General features: G+C 59.1%; 1 protein-coding gene across 3 annotated transcripts in view; it reads right to left on the bottom strand.

Annotated features, from left to right (window-relative positions):
* ADAMTS2 (ADAM metallopeptidase with thrombospondin type 1 motif 2) overlaps positions 1-18,679 on the bottom strand; it is a 205,553-nt gene that overhangs the window by 8,271 nt on the left and 178,603 nt on the right. For 2 of the 3 annotated variants that reach the window (XM_032464908.1, XM_032464909.1), the window contains 10 exons: positions 17,955-18,130; positions 16,624-16,757; positions 12,922-13,045; positions 11,869-11,949; positions 11,325-11,491; positions 8,785-8,944; positions 6,848-6,980; positions 5,839-6,046; positions 4,579-4,708; positions 3,330-3,420 (listed from right to left, as the gene is read on the bottom strand). In XM_032464908.1, coding sequence (XP_032320799.1) covers positions 3,330-3,420; positions 4,579-4,708; positions 5,839-6,046; positions 6,848-6,980; positions 8,785-8,944; positions 11,325-11,491; positions 11,869-11,949; positions 12,922-13,045; positions 16,624-16,757; positions 17,955-18,130 — 1,404 coding nt within the window. Of the gene's footprint in view, positions 1-3,329; positions 3,421-4,209; positions 4,214-4,574; positions 4,709-5,838; positions 6,047-6,847; positions 6,981-8,784; positions 8,945-11,324; positions 11,492-11,868; positions 11,950-12,921; positions 13,046-16,623; positions 16,758-17,954; positions 18,131-18,679 lie in introns of all 3 variants that reach the window. The other variant, XM_032464910.1, reaches the window with a different exon arrangement.

Genomic DNA, 18,679 nt, shown 5'->3' with positions numbered 1-18,679 from the left:
AAATTATACCAGAAGGCTGAGCAACACACCTGCCCTGAGGCACTGCCTGACCAAGGGTCTCTCCCAAAATGATCACCTTGGTTTTCTAATAATTGGTCTTCAGTCATTTCCAGCAGCCACGAACCAGGAGGACCTACCGCCTTCAAGTGAACAGCAAACTGGGGAGACGAAACCCATTTTTTGTAAGTTGAAGTCACTCGGGTGCCACTCCCACAATCTTGGCCAAATCCGAATCCTGCCGGTGTTATTATTTGCTGAGTGGTTTCCTCCTTTAAATGAACTCCTTTTTAACTTAAAGTTTATTCTAGAAGGAAACTTCATACTACTGCCATTCATGGAAAACTTGTGAGGTAAATAAAGGGGACCCTAATCTTGAATACACAGAAAAATTTGCAGTTCCCTTAATTTTAGAGTTGAAGTTTAATTTCTCAGATCCTAGGGAAAGCCTCCTGCCTGCGAAGCTCTGAGCTGGAGGGAAATGAGCCAGTGGGAGGCAGATGTCAAAGCTTATGCCAAATGAGACTTTGTCCCGAGCTTGTCATAAAGGAAGGGGCTGCTCAGTGGAACTCAGATCACTTTTATGTACCACCTGAACGAAATCACCTCCATCCCGGAAACTTTGGGAAAGGATGGGATGGAGAAAACTTCAAGCCTCATCACCATTTCAGTGTTCAAAAGGTCGTGCAGCAAGTTAAAGAAAATGGGTGGCACCCTCGCCCGCGGCACCCTCCACGCACCGGGCTGTCCCCTGGCAGTTGGTGGCCCTCCCGTGGCTCTAGGTGGGCAGCCTTCTGCGGGGATTCCTTCTGATCTGTCTGGGCAGAGAGACTGAGTGGACGCAGTTGTCTGGGTCTCCTGTCTCTTGAGCTGGGAATCTCTCAATGCCCAGAGCTTGGGGCAGGCTGAACCCAGCCACGGCGCCTGGGACTCCCACCTGCAGGCTGCCACTGGGGGCCTGGCCCTGTCTCCTGACGCCTGTCTCCATGGCGCTGGGGATCATCCTGTCTCACGATCTCCCTCCTCCCGGCACTGGACTCCTTCACAGGAAAGGGAGGGAGAGGGGTTCCCTGGCAGGACATGTCCCAGGCCCCAGATCTGGATGTCCCTGTTGGATGCTGACCTGTGTGTGGTCCGTGTCCATAAAGGGAGCGGACACACAGGCCCCGTGGCTTCTGAGGGCAGGCCTCGGGAGACATGGAGGTCGCAGGTTGGCTGCCCAGAGCCACCGCCAGCTTGTTCTTCCCCGACCCAGACTCCCCTGGGGCTGGCCAGCCCCTACCTGGGCCAGACGGGCACTGCTCCCTCCCTGAACAGGTAGCCCAGGGCTGAGAGCTGTGGCCTGAGGGTTGCTCGGGGCACAGTGACCTGGACTCCGTCTCGGGTACCAACCCCATATTCCCACTCCATGGGCACGGACCCCAAAGTCGGAGAGAAGCTCCCCAGGGGCCCGTTGCCCAATGGTGAGACCTTAGTCCAAGGAGGGGGCCCAGGCGTTCCCGCGAGGGGCTTGCCTAGCACTAGCCGTCACACCGCAAAATCACAGCGCAGTGTCCAGGGCGGGGCGCGGGCCTACGTGTGGGTGGGCCCTAGGTACCCGTGTCCAGCAGGAGGAGGGCCGGCAGGAAGGTCACTGACTCAGAAACCGAGGAGCAAAGTGTAACAGAACGGCCCCGACAGCCTCTGTCTCCGGCATCGTCGGCCGCGGAGGTGACGACGAGAAGGCCGCAGCCTGCCACACCCAGGCACCCAGTTTCACGGAACGTTTATTTTTATTTGTGGGATGCATGACAAGGAGTCTCCCACTGTTAGTAGGAGTAAAAGGTCATTTTCACAGTCACTTTGGCACACACTAACGTTGTCTCATAAAAAAACCGGAGAAGCGACGACGGTGGGACCTTATAGGCTGCGTCATTAAATACAAACAAAACACTAACAAAACGTCCCTGATGAACCAAAGTGCATACAGACAGAGCACAAGGCCAGGGCCGTGCCGCACCTTCCCGGAGCCACCGTGCCCCTCGCATCGCCTCGGTCAAAGTTGGGAGTTAACAGTCGTGAGAGTTGGTGTGGCGCACCGAGTATGTACATAACAGTAACGAGTGCCGGGAGGGCTGGCGCGGTCCAGGGGGGTGCCGCGAGCAGGGCGCGGGGGTGACCGGCGGAGTGCTACACTGGTCACGCCGAGGGCCGGGCCAGTCGCCCTTTGGTGTAAGGCAGCGCCCGAGAGGCTCCAGCAACAGTCAGCGCTGGCGGGCCGGGCCCCGAGGACCACGGACCCGGGCCACCGGGGCCGGGAAACCGGACCCTCGGCCAAAAGGTGGGTGAGCCGGCCACCTCCCCCTCGACCCGCACTGCCTGCCCGCTGCCTGGCTCACGTCCCCCCTCGGAAACTGGAGCTAGCCACCAACTGTTACCTTTCAACTTTAAGGCATCTTCTACATAGTTTTATCTAAGCAAAAAAGCAATAAAAATTGAGGTAATTTTGTAGTTGTTCACACGGGTGGGGGTTCGCATCCACATCAGACAGCTTCTCACTCTCTCACCCCGTGGATGGGGTCGTGTGCACACGATGACAAAGGCCATTAGAGCGAACGGACAGAGAAGGAAGTGGCGGTGCGTCCCAAGGTCCCCTGCAGGGACACCTTCCCCGCCTCCTCCGCTTGACCCAAACCCCCAAGGGGACAGGGCGCGGGGGGTCAAGGGCTGTGTGAGTTGGACACAAAGGCCACAGGAAGCAGGCCGCAGGCGCACGAGTCAGGAGGACACACTGAGCACAGGGGCAGCTGCAGCAGCAGCAGCAGAGGCGGCCGGGGAGCCCCCGACGCACTGCCGGCACCGGGCCGGGCGCCCGGACGGCGGCGCAGCGCGCACGCCTGAGGCCCCTCTGGGCTCGCCTCGCTGGCAGGCGGCGTGTGAGAGGGGCCGGCGGGCTCCCCCTCGACTTCCGACCCGCAGTTCCAGCCTGGAAGGATGTGGCCCCGCGAGGCGGTCACCAAGCGGTCACATGTGCACTTTGGCCTCGGGCCCCTCCAGCACCACGACAGATCTTTGCCCCTTTACAAGCCATCACCGGGTCCTGGCGCCCCCGCAAGAGGCCGGCGCCCCGGGCGTGCCTCTGTGAGGCTGGCCCTCCCGACCAGGCGGCCAGGTGGCTCCGAAGGAGACAGCCGAGCACAGAGGCCCGGAGAAAACAGATTCAACCAAGAGAGCGCTCAGGAAGAGTCAGGGGAGTTTTCCATAGAAAGAGAGGAGGGGCGCCCACGGCAAGCTCCACAAGGCGCAGGGCATGCACTGGAGGGCAGAGGCAGAGTTATAAACGGGCCGGTTACTTGACGACGTCTTCTGGGCTGGAGAGTCGGGGTCCGGTCGCGACAGCCACTGAACCACGTAGCTCTTCTTGGAGGGATCGGACTGTGTTTCCTGGGCGGGAAGAAAGGAGGCTGTGGCTCCTGGGCCAGCAGGCTGAGGCCCCTGACCCCCCACCCCAGGCAGGAGGGCTCCGCAGCTCCTGGCGTCCTTGGGTGGGGGTGCCAGGAGGACCCCACCTCCCCGGAGTGGCATTCGTGTTCTCACTTGGGACAGACAGGCCCCAAACACCCTGTCCGGGCACAACCCCTGCCTGCCCCAGCCCAAGCACCCCGGGTCTCAGCTCCATGGAGCAGCTACAGCAACGACCCCCACCCTCAGGCCCCGCCAGCGCCTCCTTGTCTCTGTACTGTCCCCTGGGTCCCTGCTGCGCCCTGCTCCCGGGCTGAGCAGCGTCCTGACAGCTGGCTCAGGAAGTACCCGGAACAGGTGAGTCCTGGGCCGACCCCTCCACCCCCCAGGCTGGGGCAGGCACACCTGACCCCTAGCCCACTCCTCTGCAGAAGGGACTCGGCGCCAGGGCTACGTCTTGAGCTGCTGTGGGCACCAAAGGAGACGATGTGCGTCCAGCGCTGGCAGGGCGCCTGCACGGAGCCGGCCGTCTGGTTTTTCTCCGTGTTGGGTACCCCTACTCCCACAGACTCCCCTACTCCCACAGACACCCCCTACTCCCACAGTCACCCCCTACTCCCACAGTCACCCCCTACTCCCACAGTCACCCCCTACTCTCACAGATACCCCCACTCCCACAGACTCCCCCACTCCCAGACTCCCCCACTCCCACAGACACTCCCTACTCCCACAGACTCCCCCACTCCCACAGACTCCCCCACTCCCACAGACTCCCCTACTCCCAAGACACCCCCACTCCCACAGACACCCCCTACTCGCACAGGCATGGCCTGAGCCCCGATGTGCAGTCACTGTGAATCTGGTTTCTGTCCCCCAGACCAAAGGGAGTGCCGGGAAGGCAGGGGTGGGCTGAGTCCGCGCCATCTTTAACTAGGACTGGCCCAGAGGTGAGCCTGGCCGCTGCCAGTTCCTTCTGTTCCCTGCCAGGGAAGGTCCCGGCCCAGGCCTGGGAGGGCTCAGCTCCTCCTTTAAGTTCACAGATGCTGAGTTCAGCCAGTTGTGGGGAGAGCTGCATTTGCCTGGACCAACACCCCCCACCTGCCCCGGCCTCCCCGGGCCCGCTGCATGCAGGGAGCTTACGGGGACAGGGGCCGAGCCTGCAGATCCGCGCCGTCTCAGGCCGCTCCTCCCGGCAGATGCCGAAGCTGTCGTCCGCGGTCCTGCAGAGCACGGGCCGCTCCTGGGTGCCGTTGCCACAGGTTACAGAGCACTGCAGGCAGAGAGTGACCAGTCAGGCTGGTTCTGGAAGGGCTCCCCACGCACGTGGGAGGTGGCGAGGGACAGAGGGGAGATTGCGAGCGAGAGGCCGGCCGGCCTTGCCCTGGCCCCGGGCGGCTGCCTCAATCTCCTGGGCTCTGAAGTGGGTTAGAGAGAGCGAATACCCAGGGCTGGACAGGCCTTGGCACTTCTGGGTCCTCAGCTCAGCCCAGCCCTGCCTAAGGATGATTCTCAAGTCCCCGCCACGTGTATGGGGCGGGGCTGACTCAGGCGACCTGGGCGGCTCACACTTGCCCAGCCCCAGGCAAGGCCTGGTCCTGGGACTGGGCCTTGGGTGGCTCCTGGGAGCCAAGTTCATGGACGGGTCTGTCGGGTGAGAGTGCTTCGGATGCCCGAGGCCTGGGATCAGGCTGCACCAGCTTGTCTGGTTGGTTCACACCATGAGTGTGATTTCTGGCAAGCAGCCGCGTTCCCTCTGGGGTCCGGGGCTGCAGTACCGGATGTCCAGCACGCAGGCACCCTGTGCTTGTGTGACTGATCCCCAGTGCAGACCCTGGATGCCTGGACACTTGCGCCTGGCTTCCTCCAGACTTCACCCAAGCACTATTCCCATTTGCTGAGTCTACTCTGTGTTTTTGTTAGAATAAAGCATAACCAGGAGTGCAGCACCTTCTGAGTGAATCTGGTTGTGGGGACCCCGACCCACCAGGCCTGTGGGCTGGATGTCAGTGCTCACATCAGCTCAGTCCGGCCCCCAGAACTGCTCCTCCGGCCCAAGTGTAAGCCATCCCCTGCTCGTGTCCCCTCCTGCAAGTTTAACCTCGGCCCCCAGAAACGAGAGCTCAGGCCTCTCCTTGTGTCCCGGAGCCCAGGCTGCCCTGTTTACTGGGGGTCCAGGCCCCCATAGCACCTGGGAGCCTCTGCCCTGCAGAGTGAAGACACGCACTCCTCTGGGTCTCTCAGCAGAGCACTCGCTGCGTGGAGCCACCAGTGCCCTGGGACCTACAGGACGTGGCCCGGGGCAAGACCTCGGCACCCGGGCCAAGGTGGACCACCCTGGCCACCTCAGTCCCACCCAAGCTTGGTGTGGGGGCTGAGGACACAGGGCGGGGGGCTGCTTACCTGGGACCAGGGTCCTGCCCGCCACCGACCGGGGCAGAGCTCACGGTTGCAGGCGCGGCGGCCCTCGGGTCGGGCGTCATTGCAGTGCTTGGTGTGCACGGAGCGCGTGGTGTTGTTGTGAAGCGGCTGAACGCAGCGCACGGAGCGCACCTGCGTGCCCGTCCGCCCGCAGCTCTGACTGCATGGCTCCCACTCGCCCGTGACCCACCTGCCAGGGCAGAGCAGCCCACGGTCAGCCCCGGACAACCAGGTGGACAGAGGGAGGGCAGCTGGCTCCCCCAGGCGCATCTTCCCTGCTGTCATGAAGGCGCCCTGGAGGCCAGCTGTGCCTCCGTCTGAGGTCCTGCAGATGAGGGACGCCGTGCATGTCCACTGCTGGGAGACCCTGGTTGGGGGTGGGGGGGTGGCCATGGAGAACCCAGGACTGAGGGGCCCTGCCAACCTGTTTCTCCTTAGGCTCCCGGCTCTGCCCTCTGACCCTAGCCTCTGCTGACATCATAAACCCTTCTGGCAGCATGGATGCCCTTAGCATCTGTCCCTGTACGGCTGCCACCTGCCTATTTACCCACCATCTTCCCCACTCCAGACCCTACAAAAGGAACCTGGGCCCGAAAATGCAGCCCTGCCAGACCCCGGGGCCAGAGGGTCAGCTCCGCAGCCCCTGCGATGAGCTGCTGGGGAGACATCTTCCACAGAAGTGAGCCCTGCATCCGCGGGGCCTCAGTTTCCCCATCTGAGCATTAACACCTGTTGTCACTACTAAGAGGCACATTACTGTTTCCGTTCAGAAGTCTGAAGCAGGGGGGCGCCTCACAGCATCTTAAGACACCATGAAACACGGTGAGTGAGAAAGAATCCATCAAATGTCTCAGGGGATGTGAGGCCCAGAGTGACCCTGGGGGCCCAGATCCTGCACCTCCCTCCACAGGAGTCCGGGGCCCTGCCCTCCCCTCCTCCAGGGGGACCCCAGGCTCGGGGCCAGGGGAGCCAGGGAGCCCGGGGCACTCACACAGGCTGGGAGCACTCCTGCGAGTTGCAAGTCCGGCGGATGGCTTTGGGCTTTGAGAGGGCGTCGCAGAAGCCTCGGTGCACCATCTTGTGGTCCAGCCTCCGGCGGCAGCCATACTTGGTGAACTGCGACCCTGAAGACGAGAGCTCGAGGGGGCTCCATGGGGCGCCGGGGCCCCCTAGCCCCGTCCTCCCCACCCGGCCAGTGGAGACGTCCTCCCCAAGCCGGGCCTAGAGACGTCCAGGGTGGTGTCCACCCGGCACCCCAGGCCAAATGAGGGCGAGAGGCCAGGGAGCTTGGCCAGTTTCTCCCCTGGCCTCTTGGCTGGCTTCCTGGGGCAGGAGGGAGGCCCTACTTCCTCCCCCATCGCTGAGTCATCTTCTCCACCTTGAGTTACTATGCACCGAGGACCTGGCTAAACACAGAACACGGCCTGCAAGGCTCCCCCTGCCACCTGTCTAGTGAAGCAGTTCTCAACAGGGGGCGATTTTGTCCCCTGGGGACATCTGGCAAAGTCTGGGACACTTTGTTGTCACTGGGGGAGATGCCACTGACATCTAACAGGTAGAGGCAGGGGATGCTGCTCCATAACCTACAAGGCGTGAGGAAGCGCCCACAGCAGACAATAACACAGCCCAAGATGTCGACAGCGCCGAGGTCTCGAAACCTCGGCCTTGTGGGCAAGGCATGAGAGAACATGGCTGGGCCGTCTGACTTAGCCTGGGTGTCTGGAGACATGTCCCAGGAAACAGAGGATGGAGGGGTGCTGGTTTAGTGAGAAGGTGGTGGAAGGGGCTCTTGGGGGGAGGAGATGGCCTGTGCAAAGGCCCTGAGGCAGGAGCACAGCATGTCCAGGAAAAGCATCTGAGGCCAGTGTGGACAGGGCCTGGTGAGCCAGGGCTGGGGGCACCAACACAGTGGAAGCAGTCAGCTTAGAACTTGGAGGCCAGGAGAATTTTGCTTTTGAGCCCAAGAGTAGAGGCAGCTGTTGAAACCTATGACACCAGGAAGGCACAGTCTGATCTGTCCTACAGGGGTCACTCTGGAGTGAGAGTGGACACACAAAGGCCAGCGGGGCAGTGAGGGCGGTGCCAGGACCGGGAAGACAGTAACAGCAGATGGGGCCGAAGGGAGACGCAGGAGGGAGGATCAGCAGGATGTGCCCGTGAAATCCGGGGGGCCGGGAGGCTCAGTGGAAGGAGGGAATGCCATCTGCCCAGGGAGGGGCCCTGGGGGAGCACCTTCCACCTGCCCAGGCTTGGGAGTGGGTGCCCCTCAGAGAAGTCCCCTGTGTCCTCAAGGCGTGGGGCCCCTCATGGCATCTGAGGGAGCTCCGTCCTGCAGGCTGAGCTGCCTTCTCCTGCCTCTATGTCCTCCAGCTTCCCCCACTGCAAGGAGCAGTGACCACACCAAGCGGATCAGAACTTCCTGTCCATCTGTATGTTCCACCTGACCGTGGACTCTCTGAGGTCTGGAGTAGGTGAAACCCCTCTGCACCCAGCTCTGCCCCACGAAGGAAATGCCTTTTAGGAGGATCCTCTGCAGAGTGGCCCTGGTCTCCAGCACGGCCTGAGTCTTTCCTGTGCCTGTGCGTGTGATGTCACAGGAATCCACCCAAGCCACCGTCACAGCCTCCGGCCAGGCCAGCCCTGCTGCCCACACTGACGCAGGTGCATGCTGGTGCCGTCCAGGCCCCACACGTACCCCCTGGCTGCCTCTGGCCAGCCGCCCTGAGCACCCACCCTTCCTGCCCGCCCTCTGCCCCTTTCCCAGGTGGGGCTAGGCCCTGGTCACCCGGGCAGAGGTCACTGGCTCGGCCTCCCTGGTCCTGGGGCCAGTCTCCTCATACATGGCTCGTCCCTCAAGCCAGACAGCCAGCAGGGACTGTGGGCCCGGCCCGGGCCCCCTCGGGGCCCCAACTCTGAGAAGGCCCTCACCTCCGCCGCAGGGCTTGGAGCAGGGGGACCACTTCTTCAGGGCCCACTCGTAGCCCACGGAGTCGTCCTCCAGGACATTGTTGTCGTCCACGTTGAGCGAGTCCTCATGGATCATGTACTTGTAGGTCAGCGAGACCCGAGCGTCTCCCTGCGGGATGACCTGCGCCAGAGAGGGCCGTGAATGCGTCTGCCCGCCGCCACCCTACCTCCACGGCCGGGCCAGGAGGGCCAGCCCCAGGGACACACGTGGCCCGTGCTCGTCACTCATGGTAGTCAGGTTCTAGAAAGCCCCGGCAGACGCCGAATTCAGGACCGAACCACTTCTCATCAGGGTCCTGCAAAACTTCAGTCATGACATATTCAACTGTCAATGCACAACCTTATGTGAGGTGTGTTTCTGTTTGAAGACACCTTCCTTGATGCATACTGTTGATCCACGAACACTGAACTCACGGCCAGTGCCTGAACGAAGCTCACCGATCCCGTGCACTCTCTCTCTGCAGGGCAAGCCCGCAGCATCTCAGGTATTACGTTTTTTACCAATTAAAGGCTGGTGGCAGCCCAGCACGCTGCAGGTCTGTCGGGGCCATTTGTCAAGGGCACTTATTTCCTCACTCCGTGTCTCTGTGTCACATTTTGGTCATTCCCACGATATTTCCAACTTTTTCATTACTGTTCTATTTGTGAGGGTGACCTGTGCCCAGTCAACTTTGGTGTTACTAATGTAACTGGTTTTTTGTTTCGTATTTTTTAATTAAGGTCTGCACATTGTTTTTACAGACATAAGGCTATCACACACCTGACAGACTGCAGAAGAGTGTAACACAGCTTTTATACACACTGGGAAGCCAAAACATCCACGTGACTTGCGTTTTGCGATATTTGTGTGTGGCGGCGGTCTGGAACCCACCCTGCACCACCTCCTGAGCTGTGCCTGTACCGATTTTGGGATTCAAAATACATTTCAGTAGACAGATTTACCAATACAGGAATGGCAGACACCGAGGCCCGGCTGTATACGCATTAACAAAGGCAGGGCACCAAAGGTGTTTGATAAAAGAAATTTTCACATTTTGAGATGTGGGGAAGTCATTCTGGCTTATCCGTAAGTTAACCTGAATTTTTGGCTAGCTAAAATTAAGGCTGTTTGTGGCCCATCAAACATATATTGTACACCTGCTTTAATTATTAAAGAAGAGGGCACACTGACCAGAAATAAAGACTATTTATGTTAAAGATAAAGATTCAACGCCTCCCTTCCTGAGATGCCAGTGCAGGTCCTCTCTCAGTGATGAGACCAGTTAGGTGGCAGAGGGAACACAACATGGAATGCGGACATCAGGGGTTAACCTCACTGTATTACAAATGAGCAGCATGATGGCCGTGAAGGGGTGGAGAGGAAACCTAATTTCCCAGGGAAAGCTGTATTTTGATCAGATCCTATGAGGCTGAAAACAAAAGGGCTGCACACAAATCTGGTAGTTAATAAACCTGCTTAAAAAAAAAAGGTCGTACTGACTCGCTGTGTATGTGCTGGTCTTTTTTTTTTAAACCTTGAAGAAACGCACCCCTGACTTGTTCGTGTTTGTTTGTTCTCACAAGACACAAAACTGTGCTGGAAACCCTGCTTCTTCAGAGTAATCTGGGAAGCTGGCTTCCAGGCTAGTCCTCAGTTTGGCTCAAATAAAATTCTTTTCTATTCTTATTCCTGATTGTGGATTGGTTATTTTGGGGGATGAACAGTGCATGCAGGTGAAGGGAGCAGAGCGGCACAGCGCACCCGAAGCACGCGCTCAGCAGCTGCACGCCCGGTGTGGGCGCCGGGTCCAGGGGCCCCGGCCCAGCCACGCTGCGCTCACCTCACGGGGGGCAAAGGCACCTGAGCCTTATCTGTGGTGGTTTTTTTTTTAAATTTTTTGGGGGTAGGGGGTAAGTAATTAGATTAATTAATTAATCAATTTATTATTTATTTATTTATTTATTTATTTATTTATTTATTAAGTGGAAGTACTGGGGATTGAACCCAGGACCTTATGCCTGCTAAGCATGCACCCTACCACTGAGCTATACCCTTCCCACTATCTGAGGTATTTTAAACTTTTTTACTGATAAAATGTATTACTTGTGCAATTAAAATTAATCTTTAAAAAGTGATAAGCAAAATCAAGCCCCTCTGTATTCCCGTCGCCAGGAGCAGCCTGTGGTCCTGGGCTCAGGAGACCTGGGGTCCGGTCCTGCTCAGGGACAAAGTCCGGGTGACCTGGGTCTAATTTCCGGAGCCCTGTCGGTCACTCCCAGGGATGTGCGGGGTTTGGATGCCATGGCAGACGTGAACAAGCGTGATGAAAGGTGGCCGCGAATGTCACCCAGAGGGGAAACCTAAAACTTTACAGGGATTTTGTCCTAAGGTCACCTGGGGGTCAACACAGGGCCCAGAGCCCCGACTGGCAGCTCTCTGTCTGTTCCTCACTCTGACACAAAGAGGTCCAAGGGGCAGGCCGTGAAGGATGCAGGGAGGCTCAGGCCCTGCCCCGACTTACCAGCACGGTGATGGTGCCATGGAGGGGGCCCATGGTCTGCAGCGTCTCCCGGCCATCCTCGTCCCGGTACTCCCACTCCACACCCATGGCGATGAAGGATTTGGAATTGGGGTCTATGTCATTCTCTTCATTTAAAATGAACTTGCCTGTCTCCAGGTTCTTGACAGCTGAGGATGGCAGAAGACAGCAACCCCCACCGCCACGATCACCCAGGGGCGGAGTCCAGGCTCATCGCCAGGAGGCCGGCAGGGGGCTCTGGTTTGCACAGGTTGGGGGCGTTGTGGGGAGCAGGGCCCTCTGTCTCCCAGCCGCCCTCCGCCAGGTGGGGAGGTGCGGCATGTCAGAGACACGTGTCCCTCCACAGCCGCTGCCAGGGGAGCCCTCCGGTCCCAACCTCTGGCCTCTCCACTGGGAAATGACCCCAGGAGAGATCCACCAAGTAGGCGGAGCAGGGACAGGGGAGGTGGGGCTGCAGCCACGCCTCCCAGCCAGGCCCCCGATCCCCAGAAGAGCCTCACCGCATTGTCTGGGCTCTGACACTCACCCAGGTGGTGGCTGGTGGTGTCTGCCTCCTGGATAAGCAGGTGTCTGGCTCCTGCCGGGATCTCAAACATCTTGATGTAACCTTTGTAGGGATGTGGGGAGACAAAGCCAGATGAGAGGGGAGAGGCCGTCGAATGCCGGCAACACAAAAAGGGCCTCGCCCTCAAAGGTGGTTCCAGGGGCCCAATATTTTGTGGGCTCTGATCATCCACCCAGAGAGGGGCCCACGGGAAAACTGCAGTATCCCAGCCAGTCCCAGCCCTCCTGCTCATCTTCAGATCCAGGGACTCCCACGGCCTCCCCATCGAGAACTTGGTGGGCACCGTCGTGAGTGGCCCTGAAGTCACGCCTGGGCTCAGAGCTAAGAGGTCACGGCCAGGAGGGAGACCTTCAGCAAACTGCGTGGCCTCCCTGGACCTCGGCAGCTCAATCTGTAGACTGAAGACCCCTTGCTCAAGCGGGGTCGTGCGGAGGGTGGGCTCCCAGGACGCTGGCACCAGCTCTGAGTGGAGTCTGGGCAGGTTGCTCCTTCATCTTCTTCCAAAAGAGGTGAACCAAAGTGGTTTCTCCCCATTTCAGACAGAGGCAGAGTAGCCAGCTGCTCAGGTCCACCCAGAGCACTGAGGGCCAGGCAGGGACGTGGCTCTGGAAGGGGGTTCACCCAGAGGGCTGTCTTCCCAGAGCCCGCCTTGGCTGGAGACCCCAAGTTCCCCAGCCCTATCCTGTGGTCTTGTGGGGACCACTGGCTGCCCCCAGGCTGCAGGCTGCACTGAGCAGCCTGGCCAAGTCCTGCTGACAGCCAGCTGGGCGCAGCAGCGGAGGGGCAGGGACCTAGGGAGGCGACAGCCCAGCCCTGGAGGGCTGGAGAGGGGTGCCCTCAAATAAAAACCCTGAGCATCTGTGTCCTGTCATTCTCCCTGTCCCCACCCACCCCGAGGCCTGGCACAGCTGTCCCCACCTGGGATTCTCCCTCCACCTCACGCTCTGGGACCTCTGCCAAGACAGTCAGACCCAGACAGAGCCACCCACCGGTGGGAGGGAGGGGCGCACTCACCGAGCTTCTTGGGCGAGCGCGTGAACGTGCCCTTGACCACCTTGCAGTGGGAGTTGTCCCCTCCACACACGCCGCACTTGTCCTCCTGCTTGCTGGAGCCGATCACCCCGTCACAGCCCACTTTCTGTTGGGGGGGCAAGGGGTGCAGGGTGTATTTGAGATCCCACCTTCCCCAGTCCCCGATCGGCCCCTGGAGGCTGTTCCCTCCCCAGCCTGGGTATGGGCAGCCGTTCTTAGCAGCCTCTGACACAGGGGAAGGAGAAGGGGCTTTGGAGCAAGACAAGCCCTGCGTGCCCACCAGGGACCAACCAATCCCCGTCACTCATCCGCTCATCTGCACAGTCTAGACAGGGCCACGTCCCGAGGCTGTCCTGGCACCACAGGCTGGCCTCCCGGTGAACACAAATCACACCTGGCCTCTGCCCCTCTCCTGGGCGTCCCACCCAAAGCTAAGGCCTGGAGGCCCCTCCCTCACACTGCCCCCCCCCCCGCCCCGGGAACAGTGTCGTCTTTAGCCTGCTTGGGTTGTCTGGGCAAGAGGTGACAAGAGTTGGTGGGAACACTTTCATCTTCATTCTCTCAACCAAGCCTCTCAACACTGTCCCCTCCAGTATCGAAAATTGTTCCCCACAGAGCAGGGACGTTCCCTTGCCCAGGGCCACCTGGCAGAAGCAGTAACAAGTTCGCGTTCTTTTCCTCCCCATAGCCCTGCTGACAGTAGGCATTCCCAGGGCCCCACAGTTCCACGGGGAGCGGCCTCTGCACGTCCACACCCTGAGCACTTGGCCTGAGGCCACTTTCACACCCACATCCACACTCAGCAGGGAAGACCATCTCTCCTCCGAGCCGGTCTGCTCCCTCTATCTGTACTAGAATGCGTCACAGCATCACAGGTTTCCCTCTTTGCACTGGCTGCCAGGAAGCCCAGAGCCAATTCACCTCCACCCCACCACGATTCTCCCATCACTGCCTCTTGCGAGACTGCTTCTTTTCCCTTTGCTCTTTGATTTCGGACATTTGTTTCACAAAGACCTTTGAGGGCAGGGTCTCTAGACTATGAACAGACCACAGAGCCACTTTCTGGCCAAGTAGTCTCAGAGAAACTCCAAGTTTGTTTCCACATTTGGGATGTGGAGTCAGAGCAGCAAAGCCTTCCAGGGCTGTTGCCAGCATGAGAGGAGATGATCCTTGTAAATAGTCACATGTTGCCTGGCACAGAGTAAGACCCGAGTGAAGGATGGAGCTGACGCTGAGGGGGAAGGAGAGGAAGGGAGGAAGGGGAGAACCCCTGTCAGGCCGGAGTGGTTGTGATGTTGTGATTTATAATAAATATATATTTGGTCTTCATCCAGTTTCTGGCTAGACCTCCTAAAACCCTCAGAATTTCCTGTGCAGGTAGTATCAGAATTGGGTCGAACGGTAGGACACCCAGCTGGTGTCAGACAATAGCTTTACTGGACACATAGGGAAAACCCCCCCAAATTGGAAATGGAATTAGCATCTTCACGGCCTCATTTAATTCCTCACTCCCTCCTGTGTGTGTGTGTGTGTGTCTTTATTCTCCTGACACATCTTTTGCTGTCATTTCACTTTTAAACTTCCTGAGTCATTGTATTTTGATATTCTTTGTCAGCTTCCACTTGGATATCAGATTTTTTTCAACGAAGAGTTCCACATTCACACGTGTTATGAAGACTCCTACTTTCATCTTGTTACTCACATTTCCTTTGCGTGTTTTCCATCTTTCCTTTCACTCCCCTTTGTTTTCTAACTTTTGCAATGTGATCACATCTAAATGCAAACATTTTGTAATGATCCAAAAATTTATCATCCTACTGTTATTTGTTCAAAATCACCCTTAATTAATGAAATACCCTGTTCTCCAGTCATCAGTGTCAGGAGCGGGGCTCTAGCCACGCCCACTAAGAGGGTGCACTCGTGTTCCCACTTCCCTGTTAGGTTTGGACCATACTCACAGCGGGCATCTAAAGCTACTTCCACTACTAAATGTTTCCTGGGCTATTGCAATCACTCACGGTTTTAAAACATTTTCTGTGTGCTATGATTTTAAAAACTTTTTTTTAATTTGTTTTTTGTTGTTGTTGTTGTTGTTTTTTGGGAAGTGGGTAATTAGGTTTATTTATTTTTAGAGGAGGTGCTGGGGATTGAACCCAGGACCTCACACACGCTAGGCACACATTCTACCACTGAGCTACATCCTCCCCACTATTTATGATGTTTTGACATCTTGAAAATCTTGTCAGCCAGGGAGAGACCACCCCTCCCAGGGCTAGCTAGCCAGCCAGTTCTTAGGGACAGCAAAGGGGGCACACCTTTCCTACACAAACCAACTGACCCCTCCCATCACCCCCTGCATCGAACTCACACACCAAGCCTGTATGTCTCTGCCCTAAATCACCCCAGGGGCAGGTGCCGGGAGTCTAGAGACCCCTCCTGCCCAAAGCCTGCTTACTCTGCCCTGCCCTGCCTTTCCCAGGCAAGCCCCAGTGGCGGCTCCAGCCCAGGCTGTCCCCTGCTCCTGTCTGCCTCCCAGCTGACCCTGCTGCTTCCCCACGGGGCTCTGCACAGCACGGCATGCCCTTCCCTCAGGAAGTGCAAGTAAGAAGCCCTTCTTTTTCTTTTTGTCTTTTTTGTTGTTGTTTTTAATTTTTTTTTCTAATAAGTTTTTCTTACAGTGGCATTGATGCCTGTGTCATCAGTCAGTCAGTCACCTCCGTAAATTAAACACCCTCCCCAGGTACAGGGGAGACACTGCTGTCTTTGTAAGTATTTGGTTGAGTATTTGGGGTCTGAGCAGACTGTGGCCGGGCCTCCTTGCCAGACTGAGGCTGGGCGAGCCCCCTCCCGGCCCCCCGTGCTGAGTCTCCAGGGAGCCTCCGTCTCCATGGGCTGCCGTCCAGCCGAACCCCCGTGAGGGGACAGGAGCCCCGAGCACACCTCCAGCTGCCCCGCAGCCCACCTCCCTGCTCTGCCCGCCTCACCCCCCTCCTCCAGGCGCCGGCGGCATTCTGCCAGGCTCTCTGCGGAGACATCCTGAGGGCGCTCGCCTCTCAGGAAGGTAAGACGAGAGAGCCTCTGGGACACCTACAGTCAGTCTCACCTACACAAACTACAGAGGCTTCCAGCTGTTTCTAGGGAGTCTGGCAGCGGGCAAGCCTGCACCCTTGTTACTCTTATATGCCGAGGGTGCCCCTCGGTTGCTTCTTGTGACAGCCTAAGACTGAAGCCAAAGGCATGAGAGTAACAGAAAACACAGCAGGGCCTGTTTACAAAAAGCAAGACCAACGAGAGCCATGGTGGGCCACCTCTATCAAGAGTAAGCTGTCCGATGCTGACTGGCAGTGCTTCACGAGGGGTCCCCTGAGGACCACATGCATCGGAATCACCTGGGTCACTGGTAAAACTCATGCTCCGGGCCACAGCCTTGACCGACAGAATCAGAATCTCTGAGGCAGAGCCACAAGCTCGCCAGGTGGCTCCTTGGACTCAACTCTGAGAACCTCCGACACGAGGGGAGAGTGGGGGGAGGGATGTGACATCGGCTGAGCACCTGCCCCGATCCAGGTGCCATTTCCAGCACTTTGCACGCTCAGCCTCGGTGACTCCTCCCAGCGACCTGGCGAAGCCGAGGCCTGAGCCGGCGGCCCTGTGCTCCCGCAGCACCGGCCTCCCCGCACTCACCCTGCAGTCCCCGCGCACGCAGAGGCTGAAGGCGTCCTTGTAGGAGCAGCGCGTCCCATCGTGCACCATGCGCTTCATGGACACCACCTCCCCGGTCTCCTTGGACTCGCAGTAGAGGTGGCATCTCTCCTTGGCTGGAAGGGAAGCAGCGGGCGCTGGGGACGAGGGCGGGCTGCAGGGCTCACCTCCCACGCAGCTTCCTCCCCAAGTTCGCTTAAGAAGCACCTCGCAGGGAGAAACTCCCAGCCCACGGGGGTCTCCTTAGGATTCACCTCTCCCACACGTGCCTGCCCTGGGGCGGGAGAGAAAAAGCACGGAGGCAGGTGCCTGCAGCCCGCTTCGTGTTCCTGTGCAGGGAACTCAGGAAGAGCTTTTCCCAACTGAGCCAGGCTGCTGTTGGTGCAGCCAGGCTCCCAGATCCCCGAGGCCCTGCTCGGAGACCCCCAGACTCAAGGGAAAGGCAAATGGCTGTTTGCCCGGTCTCTACCTGAAGACCCTTTTCAGTCAACCTTCTCTGAAAGCCCAAATAAGGCCGGACGCCCCTTGATTCAGCCCTGGGTCCCTGGCACCTTCCCTTCTCAGCATTTATCTCAGACGTCACTAAAATATCATTATCTGACTTTCTGCTGGACCACAGCCTCCCTCTGAGAGGGGGGATCTTGTCTGCTTCGGCACCCCCTCCCCGCATGCACGTGTGGGGCTTGCAACAGGCGCTTGGCTGGTGGAACACGTCGGGCTGAGGGAGACAGAGGAGCAGACCTGGGCCCCGCTGCCCTCCTCTGCCCAATGCCGCCTTCTTCATGAGCGGGACGAGACTCCAATGAAATACACACACACTCATGCCTGAAGCTACCAGACTTTTCAGTTCCAGGAGCCAGCAAGTGCCTTCTGATGCTTAAACCAGCTCAAGTCGCTGACACTAGGAACTGAGTTCCCACTGAAAGAGGAGGGGCCAGAGGTAACCTGATTCTTTGGCAGGCTCCACCCCCGCCCCGGCCCCGCCCCCAAGGCTGAGCCGGCCCCACGGTGCAACTCCAGCCTCGCCCACCGGGTGGCGACCGCGGGAGCCCCGGACGACCTGCGCCTCCAGCCCCGCCCCCTCCCCGGCATCCTTGGCCAGGCCCTGTTTTCTGGCTCCCCTGGGACTGCAGACTTGCCATGAGCTCCCAGCCCTTGAACGGACCCCAGCAGCCACCCCGGCCAGGGTGGGCTCTGCTGACAGCCGGTGTGGCCTGTGGCCGGCAGCTTGCCCAGGTGGCATCAGCGGCACAGCGAGCTCGGCCCACCCCCTCGGGCCGGTCCGCGGAGGGCGCTCTCCCCACGGGGCTCACCATCCCGGTGCTCGTGGGGCAGCCAGTGGTGCTGGGCATCGCCATGCTCGAAGTACAGGTCCCACTGCCGGCACTGCTCCTCGCGGAAGTCGGCCAGGGGGTCAGGGCAGTCCTGGGAGCTGCAGAGCTGGAAATCATAGGCGAGGCCGGAGCAGGTGCGGCCCCCGTTGGCCGGGCTGGAGGAGAGAACAGAGGGGCTTTGTGGCTCGGCGCCACCAGGAAGAGGCCAGCACTCGGGGTGCCACTTGTGGGATCTGGGGGGCATCTCTGAGCCTTGAGGACTGAGGGGCAGCTCTGCTGACTGAAGGGACCTGGCCCTGCCCTGCCCCAGTCACAGGACCTGGATAATCCCCCAGGTGTCAGGGTCTTGGAGCATCAGGTGTGGAAGGGGCTGGTGTCTTCTCTCAGGGGTCCTGTGGGAAGGAGGCATCTGTGCAGCCCCTCGCACCCGCCACCCCCATCCCAGCTCCTGAGCTGTGACTGGGGCCCAACAGTGAGCTGTGACGGGTGTCTGGGTTCTGCCGTGTCCCAAGCCAGAAGCCCCAGGGTGGAGGAGCTGGGTGAGCTTCCTCTCCATCCAGGCCTGCGCCTGTCCCTCAACACACACGGCGGCAGGGCAATTCTGAAATAGTGGAACCTGCAGCAAGTGCTCTTAACAAGTGTCGGGCACACAGTGGACACTCCACCCTCTGGCTCTCCTCCACCTCAAGAAAACTTGGGCTGCA

This window comes from Camelus ferus, chromosome 22 (assembly GCF_009834535.1).
Source record: "Camelus ferus isolate YT-003-E chromosome 22, BCGSAC_Cfer_1.0, whole genome shotgun sequence".
Lineage (NCBI taxonomy): Eukaryota > Metazoa > Chordata > Mammalia > Artiodactyla > Camelidae > Camelus > Camelus ferus.
Note: the sequence above shows the minus strand (reverse complement) of the source record. Positions and strands in the feature narration are given on the sequence as shown.